The sequence below is a fragment of the Felis catus genome, chromosome C1 (assembly GCF_018350175.1).
Source record: "Felis catus isolate Fca126 chromosome C1, F.catus_Fca126_mat1.0, whole genome shotgun sequence".
Taxonomy (NCBI): domain Eukaryota; kingdom Metazoa; phylum Chordata; class Mammalia; order Carnivora; family Felidae; genus Felis; species Felis catus.
This window is the reverse complement of record NC_058375.1, coordinates 24,657,739-24,680,287: the sequence shown is the minus strand read 5'-3', so window position 1 is coordinate 24,680,287 and position 22,549 is coordinate 24,657,739. Positions and strand designations below refer to the sequence as shown.

The 22,549-nt window shown below is 41.4% G+C and overlaps 1 protein-coding gene across 5 annotated transcripts; it reads left to right on the top strand.

Moving 5' to 3' along the window:
- The first annotated feature begins 187 nt into the window (after positions 1-187).
- On the top strand, positions 188-22,113 carry ZBTB8OS (zinc finger and BTB domain containing 8 opposite strand). 5 transcript variants are annotated; one of them, XM_045035493.1, is made up of 7 exons: positions 415-507; positions 10,178-10,202; positions 10,732-10,853; positions 11,076-11,158; positions 12,139-12,191; positions 13,940-13,976; positions 16,672-16,888. In XM_045035493.1, exons 1-7 carry the CDS (start codon positions 426-428, stop codon positions 16,756-16,758), a joined length of 489 nt encoding a protein of 162 aa, XP_044891428.1. In that variant the 5' UTR covers positions 415-425; the 3' UTR covers positions 16,759-16,888. The 5 variants fall into 5 exon arrangements, with proteins under 5 accessions (XP_044891429.1, XP_044891428.1, XP_003989872.2 ...); XM_003989823.6 differs by lacking the exon at positions 415-507 and adding an exon at positions 521-740; XM_019836609.2 differs by lacking the exon at positions 415-507 and adding an exon at positions 608-744.
- The last annotated feature ends 436 nt before the right edge of the window (positions 22,114-22,549 follow it).

Here is a 22,549-nt window from a genome sequence, read left to right as displayed (position 1 = left end):
ACTGGCCAATCCGAGCGCAGCGAACCGTGGGGTGGGCGGGGAAGCCGTGTTCGCAGCCTATCCAGAGGCGCAAAATCGCTTTCTGCGGGGCCCAGGAGCGCGCCCCTCCCCTGCCCCCACTCGGCCGGGAGCCGACTTCCTTCGATTGCGCGCGCGCGGAGCTGGTGGGAGGGCGCCCGCCGGGTCACGTGAGATGTTTAGTCCGCACTCTACAGGGGGCAGCCATTTTCTTAAAGGCTGTTCAGCTCGCGACAATTTCAGAGCACTGACGTGAAAAATCTGGGATGCTTTCGGGTCTAGTTATCAACTCTGGGAATGAGGCAGAAAGAAAACACGTCTACCACTCAGGCATAGGAGTGTCCAGCTCAAGTGTCTTACTACTTCCAGGTCCCCCAATTTACTTGTTTCCTGGGTTCTTAGAAGTGATGAAGCAAACGCAGAGAATAGGGCCTAAGCCTATTAAAGACGTTTTTCCACCGGCGGGTCCTAGGCCAGGAGTCTTAGGGTGTAAGTACATCTGGGTGAATGGAGTCCTGGTCCTTTAAGGGTGTGTGCCGAGGGGCGGAGTCTAGGGCGGAAGTTGTAAATCAGGGCTGAAGTCCGGCTAATGAAGGGCGGAAGTGGAGTGTCCAGGGTTGTAATTATGGCGCAGGAAGAGGAAGATATTCGAGATTACAATTTGACTGAAGAGCAGAAGGCAATCAAGGCCAAGTATCCTCCAGTCATTCGGAAATACGAGTGTGAGTAGGTGGCTCAGTTTTCTCATGCCCTCTTTCCTTGCCCAGGTCTTCTGGCCTCTCCGGCTTTACCCCATTAGGTGCTTCAGGCGTGATCCCATTTCGCCCTGTATTGTAGGTACGAGTCCGGGGGATGCTGGAGGAAAAACCCACCTGGTCTGAGAGTCGGGAACTGGGCTGCTGCGTCTACAGTCTTTTGAACTCTTTCTACATATACCTAGTCACATTTATCTTGTGGGAATTTTATCAGTGTATTCTAAAGATAACCATATTTCTAAGCATTTGCGGGGTTGTCTCCCCTACGTATCTCCCAACAGTGGGATGGTTAGAGCAGTGAATATACTTGTGCATCCTTTGTTTTGCACGTGTGCAAGTGTATCTGTAAATTTCCGATGTTAACGTTGCTTTGTCAAAGGATATGTGCATTTTTAAGATTTTTATTTGTTTATTTTGGAGGGAGGCAGAGAATCCCAGGCAGGCTCTGCCCTGTCAACCTCATGTTGGGGCTCAGTCCCATGAACCGCGAGATCATGACCTGCGCCAAAATCAGGAGTCCCACGCTCAATAGACTGAGCCACCCAGGCACCCCAAGATATGTGCATTTTTAACTTTAACAGTTTTTGCTAAATTGATCTCCAGTGATGTTGTAACAGTTTATACTCTCACTGTCATTATGTGAGCGTGCTTTAGTCCTCACACTTCCGCCCATTTACTGCATTGCCATACTTTGTCTTTTCCAATTTAAATATTTTGTGATATTAGTTGCATTTTAATTTTTTTTTAACATTTATTTATTTTTTGAGAGACAGAATATGAGCGGTACAGGGGCAGAGAGACAGGCAGACACAGAATCCGAAGCAGGCTCCAGGCTCTGAGCTGTCAGCACAGAGCCAGACATGGGGCTCAAATTCAGGAACACAAGATCATGACCTGAGCCGAAGTCAAGATCATGACCTGAGCTGAAGTCAGATGCTCAACCGACTGAACCACCCAGGCGCCCTGGCATTTTTCTTATTATAAGTGAAGTTGAACATACTTAAGTATGTTTGGAGCTATTTGTATGTCCATTTCTGGGATGTGTATATTCATATTTTGAACCCATTTTTCTATTGGATTGTTGATCTTATTTTACTCTGCAGAAATTTATTTTTATGTAGTGAAATTTATTAACCCTTTTTATGACTTCTGGGTAGTCATACTTAGGAAGGCTTTGTCCACTCTAAGATTGTAAAACAATTCTGTGTTTTCTTGTACATTTGGAAATGAAAACTTTTTTTTTTTTTAATTTAAGTAAGCTCTGTGCTCAGTGTGGAGCTTGAACTCACCACCCTGAGTTCAAGAGTGGCATGCTCTACCAACTGAGCCAGCCAGGCGCCCTTGGAAATGCAAACTTACATTGAAGTATAATATACAGAAGAATGCACATACCATAAGTGAATGTTCACACACTGAATACACCTGTATACCTAATAACCATGTGGATAAACAATATTACAGCATCCTGTCTTATGCCCCTTTCCAATCACCACCGCCCTCCGCACTGCTCCCATTATCCTGACTTTTTTTTAAAGATTTTATTTTTAAGAAATCTCTACACCCAACATAGGACTCGAATTCACAACCCTGAGATCAAGAGTTGCCCATGCCACCAATTGAGCCAGCCAGGTGCCCCCCATTAACCTAACTTTTAACATCATAGATTAGCTTTGCCTGTTTTTTGTTTTTTTTTTAATGTTTATTTATTTTGAGAGAGAGAGAGAGAGAGAGAGAGAGAATCCCAAGTAGGCTCTACACTGGGGCTCAAACTCACAGTGAGATCATGCTGAGGCAAAATCAAGAGTCAGATGCTTAACCGACTAAGCCGCCGAGGTGCCCCTATTGTATCTTTTAATATGTTGTAGGACACTCTCCCCTCACTATTGGCCCCTTTCCTGCCATTCTTGTTTTTTTTTCCTATATGTAGATAAACATCAGCTATGTGTAAATATATACAAAACTAGTATGATGACTTCCATCTGCACATCACCCAGCTTCAGCAATGATCAGTTAAAGGTTTACCTTTTTTTATCTGTACCCTTATACCTCTATAGGGGAGGAAAAAAATCTTTCTCCTATACCCATCATAGGTACATTGGCTGGGGCCCTACAAATCAGTTAGAAAAAACAAACTTATAAACACATGTGTTGCACATTCACCTGGAAGTATTTTTTTTTTTTTAAGTTTATTTATTTTGAGGGTGCCTGTGTGGTTCAGTCGGTTGAGCGTCCGACTCGTGGTTTCGGCTCAGGTCATGGTCTCACGGTTCATGGGTTTGACCCTGTATCAGGCTCTGCGTTGGCAGTGCAGAGCCTGCTTCGGATTCTCTCTCTCTGCCCTCTTCGCTCTCTGTCTCTCTCAAAATAAATAAACTTAAAAAACATTTTTAAAATTATTTTGAGAGAGTGTGTGAGTGAGTGGAGGAAGGGCAGGGAGAGAGAGAATCCCAAGCAGGCTCTGCATGGTCAGCCCAGCCCAAAGTAGGGCTCAAACTCCCAAACAGCTGAAGTCAAGAGTCGGATGCTTAACTGACTGAATCACCCAGGTGCCCCTCACATAGGAGTATTCAGTGATGAGTAACTCAAAGGGCTGGTTAGAACTTGAGCTTATATAGCGTCTTAACAGGAGCAGTAATTTTGTAGAGAAATGACAAGACAAAGGAAAAGCATTTTGTACTTCTGGGGCGGCCAATTGTGGGATGATAAATATATAGAAAACTAATGGAAGGTGAGGGCTAGTTAGGAAACTTTATTATGTAGATTCCTCTGGTGCTGACTGGGTGGATAAGGGTCTAGAGTTTTCTTTAATGATTGATTTCTGTCCTTGCTGATAGGCAAAGGGGAGCACCTTTATACATTTATGTTTTAGACATATAGTGGGAGGGCAGAGAGTTTTTCTTGTATCTTCTCTCATTTGTCTTCAACTCAAAATAATCTTTATACCTGAGTGGCATATTTCTGGCTACCTTTCACCTCCTTTTCATTTATTTTAGAGTAAACTGCAGATAGGGGCACCTGGCTGGCTCAGTAGGTAGAGCATGTGACTCTTGGCCTTGGTGTTGTGAGTTCTAGCCCCACAATGTGTATAGAGATTACTTAAATAAATAAAAACTTTTAAAAATAAAATAAACCACAGATAAAAAATACTATTGGTATTTTCTCAGTCATATTAATTATAAATTTAGGGAGAATTAAAACTTTAATATTTATATTAGGAATTTTTTTTGAGGATTGGTGTATGCCTTTCCATTTTTCAAATCTTGTGTATCCTGAGAAGGTTATTTTTAGGTATTTCTCTTTTTTGTTTCTTTTCCTTTTTAAAAAAATATTTATTTATTATGAGAGAGAGAGCGAGTGAGTGTGGGTGGGGCAGGAGAAGGAGAGAGAGAATCCCAAGGAGGCTCCATGCTGTCAGTGCAGAGCCTGACATGGGGCTCTATCCCACAAACCAGGAGATCATGACCTAAGCCAAAGTCAAGAGTTGGATGCTTAACTGAATGAGCCACCCAGGCGCCCATCTGTTGTTATTTATTTTTTTTACAGTAATGTCTTTGCCATTGTGGGACTCAAACTCATGACCCTGAGATCAGGAGTCATGTGCTCTACTCACTGAGTCAGCAGGCCCCCACACCTTTTTTGTTTCTGATGTAAATGATGTTTTCTGCCCTGATATCATCTCTTGTCTATCCTGTTATTGACTATAATTGTCAAAGCTGCTGAGTTGTATAATTAATTTTTTACCCTGCCTCCTTATAGTATTCCCTTATAGTTAGTATAATTTTCAGTTGATACCCAAGAGTATCCAAATTTTTTTCATCGTACACTTTGAATTTTGTGTGTTCAACTGTGTTATAATAATATATGCATTATAAAACTCTGTTTTCTTTCCTCTAATACCACTTCTGACGTCAAGTATGTGGTTTCTCCACATCAAGCAGTTTTCCAGTTCTCTGACGCCAACTTGGGTATCAGTCAATTCAATTCTGTTCTGATCCTAACTCCCTGGAATTAACACAGACCCCACAGTTTAAGGGCTGAATTGCACAAGACTGCTTCCACTTCATATGGCAGCCCCAAATGGGGTACCCAAGCTACCCACACTTCTGCCTAACCAGTTGCAAATTCTGGTGTTCCCATGCATTCTCCTCCCACTCCTTCACAGAACTCAGGTAACCATGCTTTACGTAGGTTTACCAGTTTATTATAGGAGATCCAACTGAGGAACAACCAGACGGATGCCATGCATAGAGCAAGGTATGGGGAGAGCGTCTGGAGCTTCGATGCCCCCTCTGGGCTTGTTGTCCTCCTAGCACATGGATGAGCTCACCAATGGGATGTTCTCCAAATCTCTTTAAGAGTCTATAACTCAGTCTCCTGCTCCACCCTCCACAGGCCAGGCACTCACACCTGGTGGTGAGGGGGTGGGGCTGGAAGTTCCCGCTCTTTAATCATGATCTTCCTGGTGACTGCCCCCTTCTAAGGCTATCTAGGGACCTTACCCTGAGTCACCACCATAGCATAGATTCAGGTGTGGACGGAAGGTAATAATTAATGAATAACAAAACACTCTTATCACTCAGGAGAATCCAAGGGTTTTAGGAGCTTTGCCAGAAACCAGGGACAAAGACCAAATATATATCTTTATTACACCACAGAAACATTCAGTAAATATAGCAATTAAGAATGCGAGAAAAGGGGCTCCTAGGTGGCTCAGTTGGTTAAGTGTCCGACTCTTGATTTTGGTTCAGATCATGATCTCCCCATTTGTGGGATGGAGCACTGTGTTGGGCTCTGTGCTGGGAGCCTGCTTAGGATTCTCTTTCTCTCTCTCTCTGCCCCTCCCCCTGCACACGTCCTCTCTCTCTCTCTCTCAAAATAAGCATTAAAAAGAATGAGAGAAGCAAAATAGTTTAACTTTTTAGTTTGTTGTACAGAAAAAACTTTTTGCTCAAAAATCCTGTTAATATTTTTATAATATGTTTCATGATTGTATCTATGGAGAGGATCATATATGAATTACATTAATCTATTTCCTAATAACTGAATCCGTGCATTCCAGGAATAAATCCCACTTGGTCATAGTGGATTCTACTTGGCAACATTTTGTACAGTCTTTGAATTGATGTCATGTGAGATTAGTCTGTATTTTCTCCCAGCTTCATTTCTTTCCATAGACCACCCCCAAATCTCTCCCCAGGCTTTTCCTGTAGCCCTGTTTTTTCCTTTAAGACTGTGTAGACAACCGTGTAGTTGTCATCTTATTGATTCATTCAGCAATATGATTGAACACCTGTTGTGTATCATGCATTAAACAAAAATTGGAAATAAGAGAATGAGCAAACACGTACAGAACACCCTTAGTCTTTTGGCACTTACAATGTTAAGTCTTGTTTCCTTTGGGAATTCAGTCCAAGTTAAGTTTATTTCCTAGTGTCTCAGACCTATGTTTCAGTTCTCAAAGTGTGACCCTTGGACCCCTGGGGTTCCCCAGACCCTTTCAGAGGATCTGTGATGTCAAAAAACTTTTGCAATAATACTGAGATACTTGCTCTTTCGCTGTGTTGGTATTTGTGCTGATGGTGCAAAAGCACTGGTAGGTACACCTGCTGTCCCCTTAGCACAAATTGAGGCAACACCAAACTGTACTGGTAATCACTTTATTCCTTAACCACTATGTACCTAAGGTTAAAAGAAAAAATCATTTTCACTTAGAGATGTCCTTGATGAATCAGTAAGGACTGTCAGTTTAATTAAATCTTGACCAGTGAGTACATGCCTTTTAATGTTCTGTGAAACAGAATGGGAAATGTGCATACAGTGTTTCTGTTGCTTGTCAAGGTATTGATGATTACCTTGAGGAAAAGAACTTGTGTAATTGAGTTGTGAGCTGGTTTTTTGTTTTGGTTTTGTTTTTCATGGAAGACCCCCCCCCCCTTTGTTTTCCTCCAAAGAAGGACTGAAAGATGTAGTGTTGTTATTCAGATAGGGGTATTTGGCAGATAATTTCTTTAAAACACTTCAAGGAAAAGAACACAATATTTGTTGGCAATGATAAAATTCAAGTATTTGAGTGAAATTCGAATTTTGGAAAACTTGTGTCTGTCATCATGAGCTTGACAGTTTCCTAGTAGTAAAAGATCTTTCTGATGAGATTGGTGGTGATATTAACAAATATACGTGTATATATATAATTTCACTTCATATAATTAAATGTGTCGACATTACCTGTATAAATCAGTGAACTAATATTTTTTCAAAAGACCAGTGCTTTGGTGTTAAACCATCAGGCACAGATAAGATCCGTTCTAGGCACAAGATAGAGTTACGGATTTTAATGTTACAGAGTATGAAAATTCATTATAACAGCTTCAAATTCCACATTGCATGTTTCTAGTTTCGGTATAGCATCATGGAAGATTATATATAGTTTTGTGAAAAGCTATTAAGATACTCCTCCCTTTTTCTCCTACATATATGTGAGGTTGATTTTATGTACGTATTTCAACTAAATCAATATATTGCAACACATTGAAAGACATTCAAAATACTTACCTAAATGGTGCCACTCTTCTCACTAAAGTTTTGGGGAAATATGGTTACTTTTTATAAAGGTATGCAATTTATGTTTAGTGAAATGGCTTTGTTTTTTATTGATTATTACTATTTTCTAAAGATTTTATTTTTAAGTAATCTCTATACCCAATGTTGGGCTAGAACTCAATCCTGAGATCAAGGGTCACATGTTCTACTGACTGAGCCAGCCATGTGCCCCAATTTTGTTGTTATTTTTAAATGAATTAATAAGTATTTAAACGTTTTTTTCGTTAAAATTTCTAGTATGGTTAACATGGACAGATACAACACATATAAATCAAACCTTTTTGGGATCTTCAATAATATTTGAGTAAAGCGTTCCTAAGACCAAAAATTTGAGAACTACTGGCCTATAGTAATCTGTCATTGTTCTTTCAAATTGTTTTTTAAAATGGAGATATAATTTACATATGGTAGAAGTGCTCAGATCTTAAGTGTAGAGTCTGATAAGTTTTGATAAACATATACATCCATTTATGATTGGAGTGTATTATACATTGGATTGTAGAACATTTCCATCACCCTAGAAAGTTCCCTTTTGCTTATTTTCCTATAAGCCTCCCCCCCACCCATGTCCTTACTTTGAGGCAGTTTGGATTTCTATTACCAGAGCATAATTTTAACTATTTTAAAGTTTCACACAGTATAGATTCTTTTATGCCTGGCTTCTTCACTTAGTATCAAAGATAAACAACAGCCAGACATTAAAGTGGTGAATGACTTTTTTTCAGTAATTATAGTAAAAGAAACTCCATTCCAAATTTTGCAGAGGTGATGGGGCCTTTTAAAGGGAGAATGGAGAAGAGGGGAGAGCAGGAGCCTCATAGATTCAGAGAAGTGAAAAATTACAAACTGTTAGTCTGCGTAAATTCGATTAGGCCTGCAGGATTTGGTAGCAGGCAGTTACGGAAGTTAGGATTCGATCCTCCCACTGAGACCAGGAGTCCTTTATGCTGATTACATTTCAAAGGAGTGGCTCTGGAGTCCTTGAGAAGGACCCTGCTGAGTTGTAAGAGATAAATATTCACAGTTGTAAGTCCTTTATAGTAAATGCTTTAAGAAAGGGAGGTTAAGGGCCTATTGTTAGGTTTTGGTTGGAATGAACAATAAATTCTCCTGTCTGTGTAGCGCTCCCCCCCCCCCCCCCCCCCCCCCCCCCCCGCAGGTAATCTAATGCTTTGGGGCCAGGGTGATCTAGGAACTAGGCTTATGCTGCTAGAAGTCCAGCTGTGCTAAAGTTTGATCACTCTTGTCACAGAGGAGTTTGGATAGAGGTGTTACATGCTGAGAGTTCTGCAGTTTTCACTTAATGTTTTTGAGATTCATGTTAATGCATGAGTCAGTAGATCACACCATTTAAAAAAAATGTTCATTTATTAATTTTTGAGAGAGAGAGAGTGGAAGCAGAGGGGGGAGGGAGGACAGAGAGAGAGGAAGGGAGAGAATCCTAAAAAGGCTTCTTGCCGTGAGCGCAGGGCCTGTCGCGGGGCTCAGACCCATGAACCATGAGATCATGGCCTGACCCAAAACCAAGAGTTGGATTCTTAAGGAACTGAGCCATTCAGGTACCCCAGTAAGTCACACCATTTTATCGCTGAGTAGTATTGCATCGCATCTTTATCTGTTCTCTTATTGGTGAACTTTCGGTTTTTCATTTTGGGGAATCCACTGCTGTGAGCATTCTGGACACATGCTTTCATTACTCTAAGGTTAATACCTGTCATTTTCTTTTAACTTCTTTATCATCTCTGCTGGTCATCTCCGGTGCCTAAAACATATTAAGTCCACAGGAATATTTTTGAGTGACTTGGAGAAGAATTTGAGTCTTGAGTGTCACCAAAAAACTATGTGTTATGGTACAAAATCTACTACGCTGACACTCAGGACGTCTCAATTCTAGGCCCAACTTTGCCTCTAAACAACAGTAGTCTTTAACAAGTCCCACGATCTCTTTGGATTTCAGGTTTCTTCTTCTTTTTAAAAAAAATTTTGAAGTAATCTCTACACCCAACATGGTCTCAAACTCACAACCCAAGGTCAAGAAGTCATGCGCTCTACAGATTGAGCCAGCCAGGTGCCCCAGTTTTCTTCTTGTCCGTGAGGGAATTATATTAAATGAGCTGCAAGGCTTCCTTCTAGCCTGAATATTCAATGATCTAAGTAGGAAGAACTGACAGAAGTCATGATACCAGTGAAGAGTAGACTGAAATGTTGGGATAACAGATCCAGTGGGAGTTTGCTGTAGTAGCAGGTGTTGCTTTCAGGTGTTTCTGTGGGGGTAATCAGGAAGAAGCTCATAAACATCGTGTTGAGTTTACTTTTTTTTTTAATTTTTTAATGTTTGTTTACTTTTGAGAGAGAGAGAGCACGAATGTAGGGGCACAGAGAGGGAGACAGAGGATCTGAAGCGGGCTCTATGCTGACAGCAGAGAGTCTGACACGGGACTCCCAACTCAGTGAACCGTGAGATCATGACCTGAGCTGAAGTCGGACACTTAACCGACTGAGCCACCCAGGCGCCCCTACTTTTTTTTTTTCAATAATTTATTTATTTTTGAAAGAGCAAGAAGAGGAGGGGAAGAGAGAGAGGGAGACAGGATCTGAAGCTTGCCTGTGCTGACAGCAGTGAGCCTGAGGGGGGCTCGAACTCTTGAACCCCGTGAGATCATGCCCTGAAACAGAGTTGAATGCTCAACTGACTGAGCCATCCAGGCACCACAGAAGGATAATATTCTTAATAATGAACTAGAGTTTCTTGTGACTTGCAAGTCAAGTTCAATGACATATGTGTTTTCCCCTCTCTCCCTCAGATTTGGATCATACGGCAGATGTCCAGTGAGTACACCTGCAATTTATGTCTTTGAAATCATGTTCTTAAATAGGAAGTCCGATGTTTTAATCTCGATGTCCCTAATTTTATTTTATTATTTATCTATTTATTTTTTAAAGTTTATTTATTTTGTGAGGCAGGGAGAGAGAATGTGCACACAGATGCACACACAACCCAGGGAGGGACAGACAGCGAGGGAGAGGGAGAATCCTCTCTGTCAGCACAGAGCCTGACGTGGGGCTCAGACCCACGAACTGTGAGATCATGACCTGAGCTGAGATCAAGAGTTGGACACTTAACCAACTGAACCACCTAGATGCCCCTTGATGTCCCTAATTTTAATTTTCTCTTCCTATTTTCGTTCCTTTACAACATGAAAATGATGGTTTAGAAGAACCCAGTTTCTGTGCCATTAAATTGATTGCTGCCTTTGGTTTTGTATTTACCATGCTAATTTTATTTTGACTTTGCTGTCAAGTTTTCTCTCTTGCTCTCTTGAATTTTATTACACAGGGCATAAATGTATTTCTTTAGGTTACATGCGTGGGGAGATACTCTGGAGGAAGCATTTGAGCAATGTGCAATGGCCATGTTTGGTTACATGACAGATACTGGGACTGTGGAGCCCCTCCAAACACTAGAAGTAGAAACCCAAGGTAACCAATTTGTTTTCAGGGAAGAAATTGTTATGCAAATGTGCAGTGTTGTACATGATTTCAGTATATTTTCACAATAAGAGCAACTAAATTAATTATGAGCTTGTTCTTCCTCTTTTCAGCTAGCCTAAGAAATTCATTACACTTTTAAATTCAAACAAGTTTTTAGAGAGGAGAATCATTAAACATCATACTGTCATGGTTCTTCTTGATCCTATGTAGGAGATGACTTAGAGTCTCTTCTGTTTCACTTTTTGGATGAGTGGCTTTATAAGTTCAGTGCTGACGAATTCTTCATACCCCGGGTAAGCAACGGTTTTTCTTTTTTACTGAGCAAACGGGTTCTAGTTCAGATTTTAAGAGAACAAATGATTGAGAATAGAATGTGTGATGCAAAACCAAGCCATACAGATCCTAAGATGATACTGATTTGTAGAAAACAGGGACTCCTTGGTTAATCTGCCTTTGCCTATGTATATGCATCTTGTAATATTTAGATCTTTTACCATATACTTGTCACTAATCAGGATTGTGTGATAAGAATGCACCTGCTGTCTTCCCCCACACTTTTTATGTCTCCCTAGTTTGAGCTATATTTATGTCCATCCATATGTTCTTTTGTCCCTTGTGAAATTTAGCAACTCTGCCATGTTGGCCTAAATTTAAAAATTGCTGTCAGTTTTCCTTAACATGAAAAAGGAAAATCCAAATGGAGATTGCCTGTTGCCATCAGCCTCTAGAAGGGAATCTATCTCAACATCACTGTTACCTAACACACACAGCGCCTTGCTTCCTTGCTTCCATAATCACTCCATTCTCTCCCTTCCCAGCTATGCTACATACACTCTTCTAACTGGTCCCTTGTCCTGCAGAGTTCAAGAGCGTACAATGTTAGTTAAAAATGGGCCAAGAATGATTGAAATCCTGTATCATTCTATTCTATTTTACAGAGAAAGTTCTTGACTCCTGTTTTTAGAGTGTACATTTTTCAAGAACATTTCTCTTCACTATATAAGAAAAAAACCTTATTTCCTTGAAATATATTTAGTTTGTTGTTCTACTTTAGTTAACATTTTAATTTTCTTTGCTTCAGGGAAGTTGTACGTTGTTATTTTCTAGGAAATGGGACAACCTAGACATATTTTTGTTAATTAAAGTATAACTGACATACAATATTATGTCAGTTTCAGGTGTACAACATAGTGTTTTGACAGTTATTAGACATGTTTTAGTAGATGGTCTATTATGAACATTTTTTTAAATTGAATTTTCTTTTCCTCTTTAGGAAGTGAAGGTACTTCATATCGATCAAAGAAATTTCAAATTACGGTCAATTGGGTATGTTTTGAAGATCTTTTTAAGTAACAAGCCATGAAAGATGTTAAAATTATATTCTTCACTGAACGTACTGGGCAGGAAGACAGAAATGTTAAGTCAGAGGTCCCGTTGCAGCCCAGTGGGCCTCTGCAGGTTAAGCTTTGTGAACCCTAGGAGCAAGGGCTTTGGTCCTCAGCTTTGGAAGACCAGAAATGTGTCAGAACAGAGTTAATTTTGGTTCTTAAACCTGATTCCCAATTTATTGATTTTTTTTTTATGTTTATTTATTATTGAGAGAGAGAGAGAGAGTGCAAGCCCAGGAGGGACAGAGAGAGAGGGAGACACGGAATCTGAAGCAGACTCCAGGCTCTGAGCTGTCAGTACAGCAGAGCCCAAAGCAGGACTCGAACCCACGAACTGTGATCATGACTTGAGCCGAAGTCAGACGTTTAACCAACTGAGCCACCCAGGCACCCCTGTTTTGTTTTGTTTTGTTTTGTTTTTAAGATTTATTTTAGAGAGAGTGTGAGTAGGGTAGAGGGGCAGAGAGAGAGAATCATAAGCAGGCTCCATGCTCAGTGTGAACCCCACGTAGGGCTCAGTCCCACAGCCGTGTGATCATGAACTGAGCTGAAATCAAGAGCCGTATACTCAACCAGCTGAGCCACCCAGGCTCCCCTCTTTTAGGTTATTTCTATGTAAAGCCTATTTTTTCCACTTCATGTTGAATTTGATTCATTTCTTTTTTCTTTTTGTAAAGTGAGGTCTTTTATTCTCCTCCCTCCTTTTTTTTTTTTTTTTTTTTTTAATGGGTATGGAATCAGCCTTATCCAAGGGTATTTAGCTACTAAATGGTTGAACAGAAATTTAAAACTTTGTTCTTTTTACTACCAATACTGCTTCTCCAACTGTGATCTCTAGCCACATTCATCTTGAAGGGAGAGAAGATACTTATCCTGGGTTCTAGGAAAGTACCCTTCTAGGGCCTTCTATACACAGACCATGGACACTTTCTCAAAAGTTATAAAATAAGAGCATATTACAGAATGTAGTATTTTGCCTCTGTGATACTCAGGCCTACTTTCTCCAGTGGGAGATAGTATTTAAATCATTGTATAGCCTTGAGTACAGTAAAAATTTTGAACATGCTGCTGTATTTATTTATTAAAAACTTTTTTTTAATGTTTATTTATTTTTGAGAAAGAGACAAAGCATGAGCAGGGGAGGGGTAGAGAGAGAGGGAGACACAGAAGCTGAAGCAGGCTCCAGGCTCTGAGCTGTCAGCACAGAGCCTGATGCGGGGCTTGAACTCCCTGACCGTGAGATCATGACCTGAGCCAAAGTTGGCTGCGCAACTGACTGAGCCACCCAGGTGCCCCTATTAAAAACATTTTTTAATGCTTATTTTTGAGAGAGAGCACAGGTGCATGAGTGGGGGAGGGGCAGAGAGAGGGAGACACAGGGGCAGAGAGGGAGACGCAGAACTACAAACAGTCTCTAGGCTTCATGCTCCGTGCTGTCAGCACAGAGCCAAATGCGCGGCTCTAACTCACGAACCACGAGATCATGACCGAGTCGAAGTTGGACGCTTAACTGACTGAGCCACCCAGGTGCCCCTCAAACTGAAATTTAAAGCCCCTTATCCCTCCCATCTCTTTTGGCCTTCTCATATCTTAACCACATTTATAAGATTTATTTTAAAATATGTAAAGGGAGAACAGGTATTAAATCCTGGAAGTCTAAATCATGTTTTAATTTTCCTTCTCAAGGTGGGGAGAAGAATTTTCATTGTCCAAGCACCCTCAGGTATGTTTAAATCCAGCCATTAAAAACATTTTTTACTTTCTTACCATAAAGTTAGTATATGCCAGTAAACTTTAGTGAGTTCTAACAAATTGGTGTGAAGTAAGTGGTAAGTTTTCCTCAGGCTTCCCTGACCATGTTATGTTTAAGCGCTGATTCCACACATCTGATTTGGTGGATTAGGAGTCAGCACTTGGGCTCCAGGGTCAGGTTTGTTATAGATTTTTATGGGGTTTAAAAGTCCCTTTGCCTTTTCAAGCTTCTGTATCTCTTCCTGTGATGAAGGTTTTAGACTGAATGTTCTCTAAAGTACCTTCTACTTTCTGTGCTTCTCCAGATTCTGTATTTGCCAACCTGTATGACTCCACTCTATACCAGTCAAATCTGTATATAGGAATAGGGGGAGGCAAATTTTTTCTGTAAAGGGCTAGATAATGTTTAAAGCTTTGTGGAACAAGAGTGATAGAAGAACAATATTTAGCTCCTTTATTGTATCACTATAGCCACCATAGATAATACATAAACGAATGAATGTGGTTGTATCCCAATAAAACTTCATGGACATTGAAATTTCAATTTCATATCGTTTTCAAATGTCATGAGGTATTCTTTTGTGGTCCCCCCCCCCCCCAACCATTTAGACATGTAAAAACCATCCTTAGGTGGTAGGACTATACAAAACCATGTGGCAGCCTGGGTTTGCCCTGTGATTTGCAAGTTGCTGACCCTTGTGTTTAGGCCACAGAGACCTAAATTAGTTGAGAGTGACTGGGAAGTCCTGGTTGCTTCTAGTAGCTGCAGTATCATTTCTTCAAGCACAACATAATGAAATGAAGCCTGATGAGGGAACTTCGGGAGAGAAGCTTAAAAAGAGAGAAACCGCTAGAAGGGAGCATGTCAATTACAATACAAACGACACGTGGAATTTTCTTTTGAACATCTTGTGTGTGAGGTATATATTAGACATCTAAATGGAAATGTCTCAAAATAGGCATTTGCCTATAGGATGTCTTGTTCAGGAGATAGCTATCTCTGCAAACATAAATCTGGGAGCCACCACTGAGCAGAGGATATCTATAGCCATAGGATTAGATGAGATTATGTCGGAGGGAGTATAGATAAGAGAGAGTATAGAGGGGACTGAGCCCTGGGGTACTAAGTTTGGAAGAGACAAAGCCAAAAAGTAAAAGACAAGGAGAACCTCATGAAAGGGAGCAAAAGAAGAGGGGGTGCCCTAAAGCCAGATATCTAATGATCTTGAGACCACTCAGAGGTTGCGTAAGATGAGGATTGAGAATTATCCATGGGTTTACTAATCAGTGGAAAGATACATGGGTCAAAGAGAGAATGAAAGATAGGAAAGTGGAGGCAGTGTATTGAGACAGTTCTTTTGAAGAGTTTGAAAAGGGGAACAAATAGAACAGTACTCGCCAGAGGGGAATGCGGTTGGAAAGGGAGGAGTTTGTGTGTGTGTGTGTGTGTGTGTGTGTGTGTGTGTGTGTCTTAGCTACAAGGTTTTGTAGCACCAGCGTAGGCTATGTGGAAGTGATCTAGGAACTTGGGGCAAATTGATCATGCTGGAGAGCAAGAGAATAATTTCAGAACAAAGACCTTAAGTTTTGGTAAAGGGGGGTATGGGGTGGTGTGTTCAGGTACAGGAGCTGATCTTCTGATAGGAGCAGGGACGGGCTGTTCATTGTAATAGGAGGAAAGGCTAATGTGAGTACGGATGGAGAAGATAAGTCACTTCTTGCTGATTGCTCCTGTTTTCTCTAGGAGGCCTGGTGTGAGGGTGAGAATGAGGGAGGAATCCTAGAGGTGAAGATGGAAAGTAATTGTTTCAGAGACTGAGCAAGGGAATTTAGTGGCAAATGTAGGATGACTAGTCAGTGCTGAGTGCCCTTTTGAGATTGTGGATGTGATTTAAAGTGACACCACTTAGTATGGTGTGTGCTGCCGTAGGCAGAAAGTTGAATTTGATTTAGGTTGTGGTTTCACCGGGTGATTATGGCAGAGGGAAAAAAGCAAAGGTGGGTGCCATTCAGATCCATCTGGGAAACGTTCAGATTTCTTTTGTGCCATAGAGCTAGCAAATGCCAGTTGCCTATTGCTGGCTATGTTTTGTGCTGCAAAGAATTATTGTAGATTCTTTTCTAGAATGGGAAGGAACCAAGAGAACATCTAATCCTGTGGTTTTAAACCAGGGCAGGTGAGGGGGGATTGTCATGTATCAGAAACATGTAGAGAGAGAACCCAGGAAGTAAAGTGAGTTGGCAGCTGAGGAGGAGAGGAGTCTGTGTTCCTAGGCCCCAGGTTAGACTATAAGGAGGAGGTCCCGAGAAGGAGCTCTGAGCCAGACCGTAGGAAAGCTTTGGGCTCCTTGACTCAGTCCACTTGGTAAATGAAAAAGGGGATGCTGGAGAGGTCAGCCAGCCTCCTTATCCAGGTGGAAACAAAGCCAGGATTAGAGCTTCATCTCTTACCTCCCAGTCAGCGCTCTTTCCCTGTGCACATGTGGCTTCTCATTTTTACCGGATGACTGTACAATGCTGTACAAATAACTGCTTGTATCACGTGAGTTTTTAGTTTTTCAGAATAATAGTAAAATTTGGCCTTTCTGCCTATTGTTGTAGAGTTACTGATCCTGAGTTTGATTTTCATTTTTTCCTATTTGTTTTTTCTCTAACCCCAACTTTAGGGTACTGAAGTCAAGGCAATAACGTACTCAGCAATGCAGGTCTATAATGAAGAGAAGCCAGAAGTTTTTGTGATCATTGACATTTAAGATACCAAAAAAACAAGAAAAACCCCCTCCTATGAAGAACTGTTTTTTCTCTTCTTCTTAAGAAGATACCATGATACCATGATATAAATTCTACAGTATCTGTTGATATATGGAGATTTGCAGAACAGAACTTTTTTTTTTTTTTTTAATGTTTGTTTATTTTCGAACTAGAGAGAGTGTGAGTGGAGAAGGGACAGAGAGAGACAGAAGATCCGAAGTGGGCTCTGCACTGACAGCACAGAGCCCGATGTAGGGCTCAAATTCATGAACCGCAAGATCATGACCTGAGCCAAAGTCAGACACTTAACCAACTCAGCCACCCAGGCGCCCACAGAACAGAACTTTTTAACTTAAAGTGTGACTTTCAGAAATGGAACATCAAGGTGCAGGTTTGGTCCGTGTTATGCAAATACTCAAACTTTAAAGAATTCTTCAGGTGGCAAGTATGGCTTCTCATCTCTTAGTCCCCTGCTGTAGTAGCACCCTTCTAGTGAAACGTCCTGTCTGGTCCCCAGAGGGACCAACGGTGTCAGCAGCAGCCCAGGATACTCTGAACCTTCCATAGTCTTATCGAATTCAGTTTGAAAAAAAAATAATTTGAGAAATCCTACAACCAGGACTTTGCTTTTTTCTGAATTGGTTAACACATATATTTTCTATATATACATTAAGAGAGGTTTTGTTTTAGATTTCCTGTGGGACAGAGCCATCCTGTATGCCACTCGGTTTTCTTAGAAGAAATAATTATAGTTGGAACAGTTGGAAGACTTCTGTAGAAAGAGTCCTGAGTTTCTCTCTTTCTCACTATTTTAAAGCACTAATGTCTGGACACTTTTCCTATTTTCTTGTAAGAACAAGTCAGTGCTGGGGCGTCTGGGTGGCGCAGTTGGTTAAGCATCCGACTTCAGCCAGGTCACGATCTCGCAGTCCGTGAGTTCGAGCCCCGCGTCAGGCTCTGGGCTGATGGCTCGGAGCCTGGAGCCTGTTTCCGATTCTGTGTCTCCCTCTCTCTCTGCCCCTCCCCCGTACATGCTCTGTCTCTCTCTGTCCCAAAAATAAATAAAAACGTTGAGGAAAAAAAATTTTTTTAAAAAAAGAACAAGTCAGTGCCCTTACAAATGAGCCCCTTCCAGGAGTGCCTGGGTGGCTCGGTCAGTTAAGTGTCAGACTTCAGCTCAGATCATGATTCTCACTGCAGTTCATGGGTTCGAACGTTGTATCAGGCTCTGTGCTGACAGCTTGGAGCCTGGAGCCTGCTTCAGATTGTGTCTCCCTCTGTCTCTGCTCCACCCCTAGTCTCACTCTGTTTCTTTCTCTCTCTCAAAAAATAAACATTAAAAAAAATTTTAAATAAAAAAAGGGCCCTTCTACTGTGATTTTATATTAAAGCCCATATATTTATACAGTTGGAGAAGAAAAGTGTTTTACATTTCTTTGTGTTTTTCTAAGTTCTTCATTGTGGAAAAAAACCACGTTAAAAATGATCTAAACTTCTCAAAGTAGGTAATGTAATGAAACTGCTTCTGTTTGATTTGCAACATTATTCTGTTCTCTATTCATTGATTGAGGTATTTGTTGCCACCACAAGAATTTGCAAAGTTGCTATTTATTCGCACATACAGGAGAAAAGATTGCCACTGGGTGGTGCCAGATACCATTACGGCATGCTAAACTTGACCTAAAACGAAATGGTGAGCTTCCGAAGTGTTCTCAGCACTGTATCTTTTGCTAGCTCTCTAGAAAATAGAGCTAATGGAGACTAGGCCAAGAGCCTACCATTTGAATAGTAGTTCTTGCAGTGAATACATAGCAGGATCACTGGGGTGGTGTTTCTTCCCCTTCTTTATTTTGAGGTACATTTTGTTCATTTGAATTGTGGCCCTCTAAACAAAAACTGTCTAGAAGAACCTCTCTGCCTTTTGTCAGGATGAATTTCCAGGCTAACCTAGGTCCCTTTTTTTCATAGACCCCTTTGTATATCATGTGCTATTTGGGACATTGATTGTGAAAATGAGCAGCAGGATGTTGTGAGTCCAGTGGAAGAGCTGAATCCAGAATAAGAGCTCTTGGGATGTATTAAGCCAAGTAGGGTATAGTCTTGACTGGGGAAAAAACGGGTAACTGCGCCTCTTACCACCAGTGCTGTGTAATGGGGTTCAGTAAAAACAAGTCAGTTTTAATTACACAATACGAATTCTATTTCCTTTTATTTATAATAGATTTATAATTTATTAACTATTTTATGTGAATTTTAAAATGCAGTTTGTGGGGCGCCTGGGTGGCTCAGTCGGGTAAGCATCCAACTTCGGCTCAGGTCATGATCTCGACTTTTTCTTTTAAATGCAGTTTGTGTTCATTTTTAAATATGCCAAAATGAAGATACTCAGTGGAAGGAAAATGAGTATGTTACCTTTTGTGTGTGAAGTTGGCATTCTTGACCCAGCAGCAGCACACAATTTATTTGTTCATTTTTGGTTTTTTATTGAGATGGTCGTACAGTCTCCCCCCTGCCCCCGACTCTTTTAGTTTCAGCCATGTCTTGGCCTCAGGAGCATATTTTTCTCCTACCGTATAACATTCCCACTCATTGTCAGTTTTGTGTCTTATTCTCCTATCTGGGCTGTCTTGCCCCTTTCCAAAAACATGAACAGCACATCCAGTGCCCAAGGAGTCACAGAAGTAATGAGAGTGAACTGTGGGTGTTTGGCTGAAGATTTATGCAGTAGCTACGGGGGCAGCTGCCTCACAGCTCTTGCCCTTATTGCTACTGTGAATACAGGCCTAGTGCTGCACTTTTCGTGACACTCCACAATTGGGATTTTTATGTGAAAGTCCCAAGTTTGGGGAAAGAAGAAAAAAAAAAAACCACTACAGATCATCACGATGGGAAAACAAATTGCGGGCTGAATCTCGTCCACAGATTGCTGGTCAGAAAGTCCTGCTTTAAAGCACAGCTCAAGGGGTGCCTGGGTGGCCCAGTTGGTTAAGCGTCCCAACTGTTGATTTCGGGTCAGGTCATGATCTCACAGTTTGTGATTTCGAACCCTGCCTCAGGCTCTGCTAAGGAGCCTGCTTGGGATTCTGTCTCCTGATTTCTCTGCCCCACCCCCCGCTCGCACGCGATCTCTCTCAAAATAAAAACATAAACTTCAAAAGAAATATTAGAAAAAAAAAAAAGCTCAAGTCCCATTTTCTTGAGGCCTTCCTAATATTCTAGCCTTCTGTGGTCTTTATGTCTCCCTAGTTAGCTTTAAAGATTTGTAGGGGCGCCTGGGTGGCGCAGTCGGTTAAGCGCCCGACTTCAGCCAGGTCACGATCTCGCGGTCCGTGAGTTCGAGCCCCGCGTCAGGCTCTGGGCTGATGGCTCGGAGCCTGGAGCCTGTTTCCGATTCTGTGTCTCCCTCTCTCTCTCTGCCCCTCCCCCGTTCATGCTCTGTCTCTCTCTGTCCCAAAAATAAATAAACGTTGAAAAAAAAAATTTAAAGATTTGCAGCCTTAATGTTTTAATTGTTCAGTGTTTGCTAGGCTCATCCCTCTAAACAGAAGGAGTGCTTCCCGATGGCACATAACGGATGGTCCATCACCGCCTGGTGGTCTCTGGGTTAAGCATCTCGGAACTGCATCAAACTCAAGCAGAGCTTGAGCTCTGAGAGATCAGCTCCTTGAGCAGATCTACAAAAGCGTAAGATTGCAAGTCACAAGCCTCAATTTCTAGCCCTCACTCTGCTGTCTAACCTTGGACCTGCTTCCCCATCTGCATATTATAAGTGTTAGTGGGGCACCTGGGTGGCCCAGTTGGTTGAGCTTCTGACTTTGGCTTAGGTCATGATCTCATAGTTCGTGAGTTTGAGGCCCACATCGGGCTTGTTGATGTCAGTGCACACACTGCTTCAGATCCTCTGTCAACCTCTGTCTCCCTCCTGCACGGGCTCTGTCAAAAATAAACAAACATTTAAAATAAGTAAACAAATGAAACGGGAGTGTTAGTGATTCCTGAACTTCCCAGTTTTAAGTTTCTGTGATCCTGTATACTGTATTTTAAACAACTGAGCTGAGAATGAGCAGGTTTCTGCAGTTTCTGTTTGTTTAGGTCCAAAGCACACCCATCAGCATCTTCTCATTCACTCTTATCAGACAGCCTTTGTTGAGTATGGCTGGATGTGCTCTGATGGCAGCGATTTGCCGTAGTGGACATTCCATAGTGGCATGGTGACCTTTTCTCACTGGTGTCTCTTCCTCCCAAGTGGGCTAAGTGGTTATCTGTCTCTGTGACCACTTTGCCAATTCTCTTTCCACTTTGTGATTTTGCCACTTGGGCTTTGGAAGAAAATGTTCAAGAAGGGTGGAAAAAGAACAATTTATACCCTCCTCAAGGTGGGGCATGTGCACTGAGTGAACTAGAATTCTGGCCCATCCCCACCTCTGAAGTCTGAGCTTCAATCAGAAGGCTTTGAGGATTCCAGATTGAAACCAAGGATTCTGTTTCTTTATCTAAGAAACCAGGGAATTGGAAAGGATGTCCTCCAAAAGCTTTCAGAGCAAATATCCACAGAACTTAGTGACTATAGTACTTTATCAATGTTGTTGCCCATCTAATGTACTATAAATAATTTTTATTTTGTTACCTGTCAAATGAACGATGTCTAATTCTGGACATGCAAGAAAGTACTCTAAGGAAAAGGGCCAACATATTTGTCATAAACGCATATCCAGGACTGGTCTGTGTGAAGTATTTTCCCAAGTGCTTTCAGTATGTTTCCCATTTGTCCTTACAGTATTTTTTTCTTTTCTTCCTTTTTTTAGAGAGCATGCACATGAGTCGGGGAGGGGCAGAAGGAGAGAGAGAATCTTAAGCAGGCTCTGTGCCCAGCGCATGGGCTTATGACCTGAGCCAAAATCAAGAGTCAGACGCTTAACCGACTGAGCCACATAGGTGTTCCGTGTTCTTCCAGTATTTCTATATGTGGTATCTGCATTTTACAAACATGGAAATTAGTAACACCTAGAACCACCTGGCTGTATGACTCTCTTCATTGTCTTCATACCATATCCTTTAATATATAACAAATCACATTTATGTAATGATCCTCTGAGGTTAGTATAGCAGCCATCACTCACATTTTATATATAAGGAAGCACTTCATGTTTGGGTGATATTTCTAAGGTACAACCCAAAAAGAGATCACTGACAAAGATTGTGCCACTTTCTCTGACATTTATTCTGAAAGTTCAAAAGTTAATGTTATTTAGCAGAGACATTTGAACTATAGGAACGTCTGGTTTCCTAGGACAAGACAGTAAAGAATGGTGGATTTCTACTGTTTCTTCCCACTGTCAAATAAATATACAACTGTGTGTGTGTGTTTTAATTTATATCTATATATTAAATTTTTTAAGCATTTATTCATTTTTCAGAGACAGAGCATGAGTGGGGGAGGAGCAGAGAGAGAGGGAGACACAGAATCCGAAGCAGGCTCCAGGACTGCTGTCAGCACAGAGCCTGACGTGGGGCTTGAATTCACAGACCGCAAGATCATGACTTTAGCTGAAGTCGGATGTTTAACGGACTGAGCTCCCCAGGCGCCCCTATATCTATGTATTTTTAAGTAGACTCCACACCCAGTGTGGGGCTCGAACTCATGACCCCAAGATCAAGAGCCGTATGCTTCACTGACTAGGCCAGCCAGGCCCCCGTGTGTGTTTTTTAAACTGCTTCCAAGTATAACTGTTACGGTCATTAGAGTCATGGATTCTGACGCTGACTCTGTCATTCATGAACTGTATGACTTCA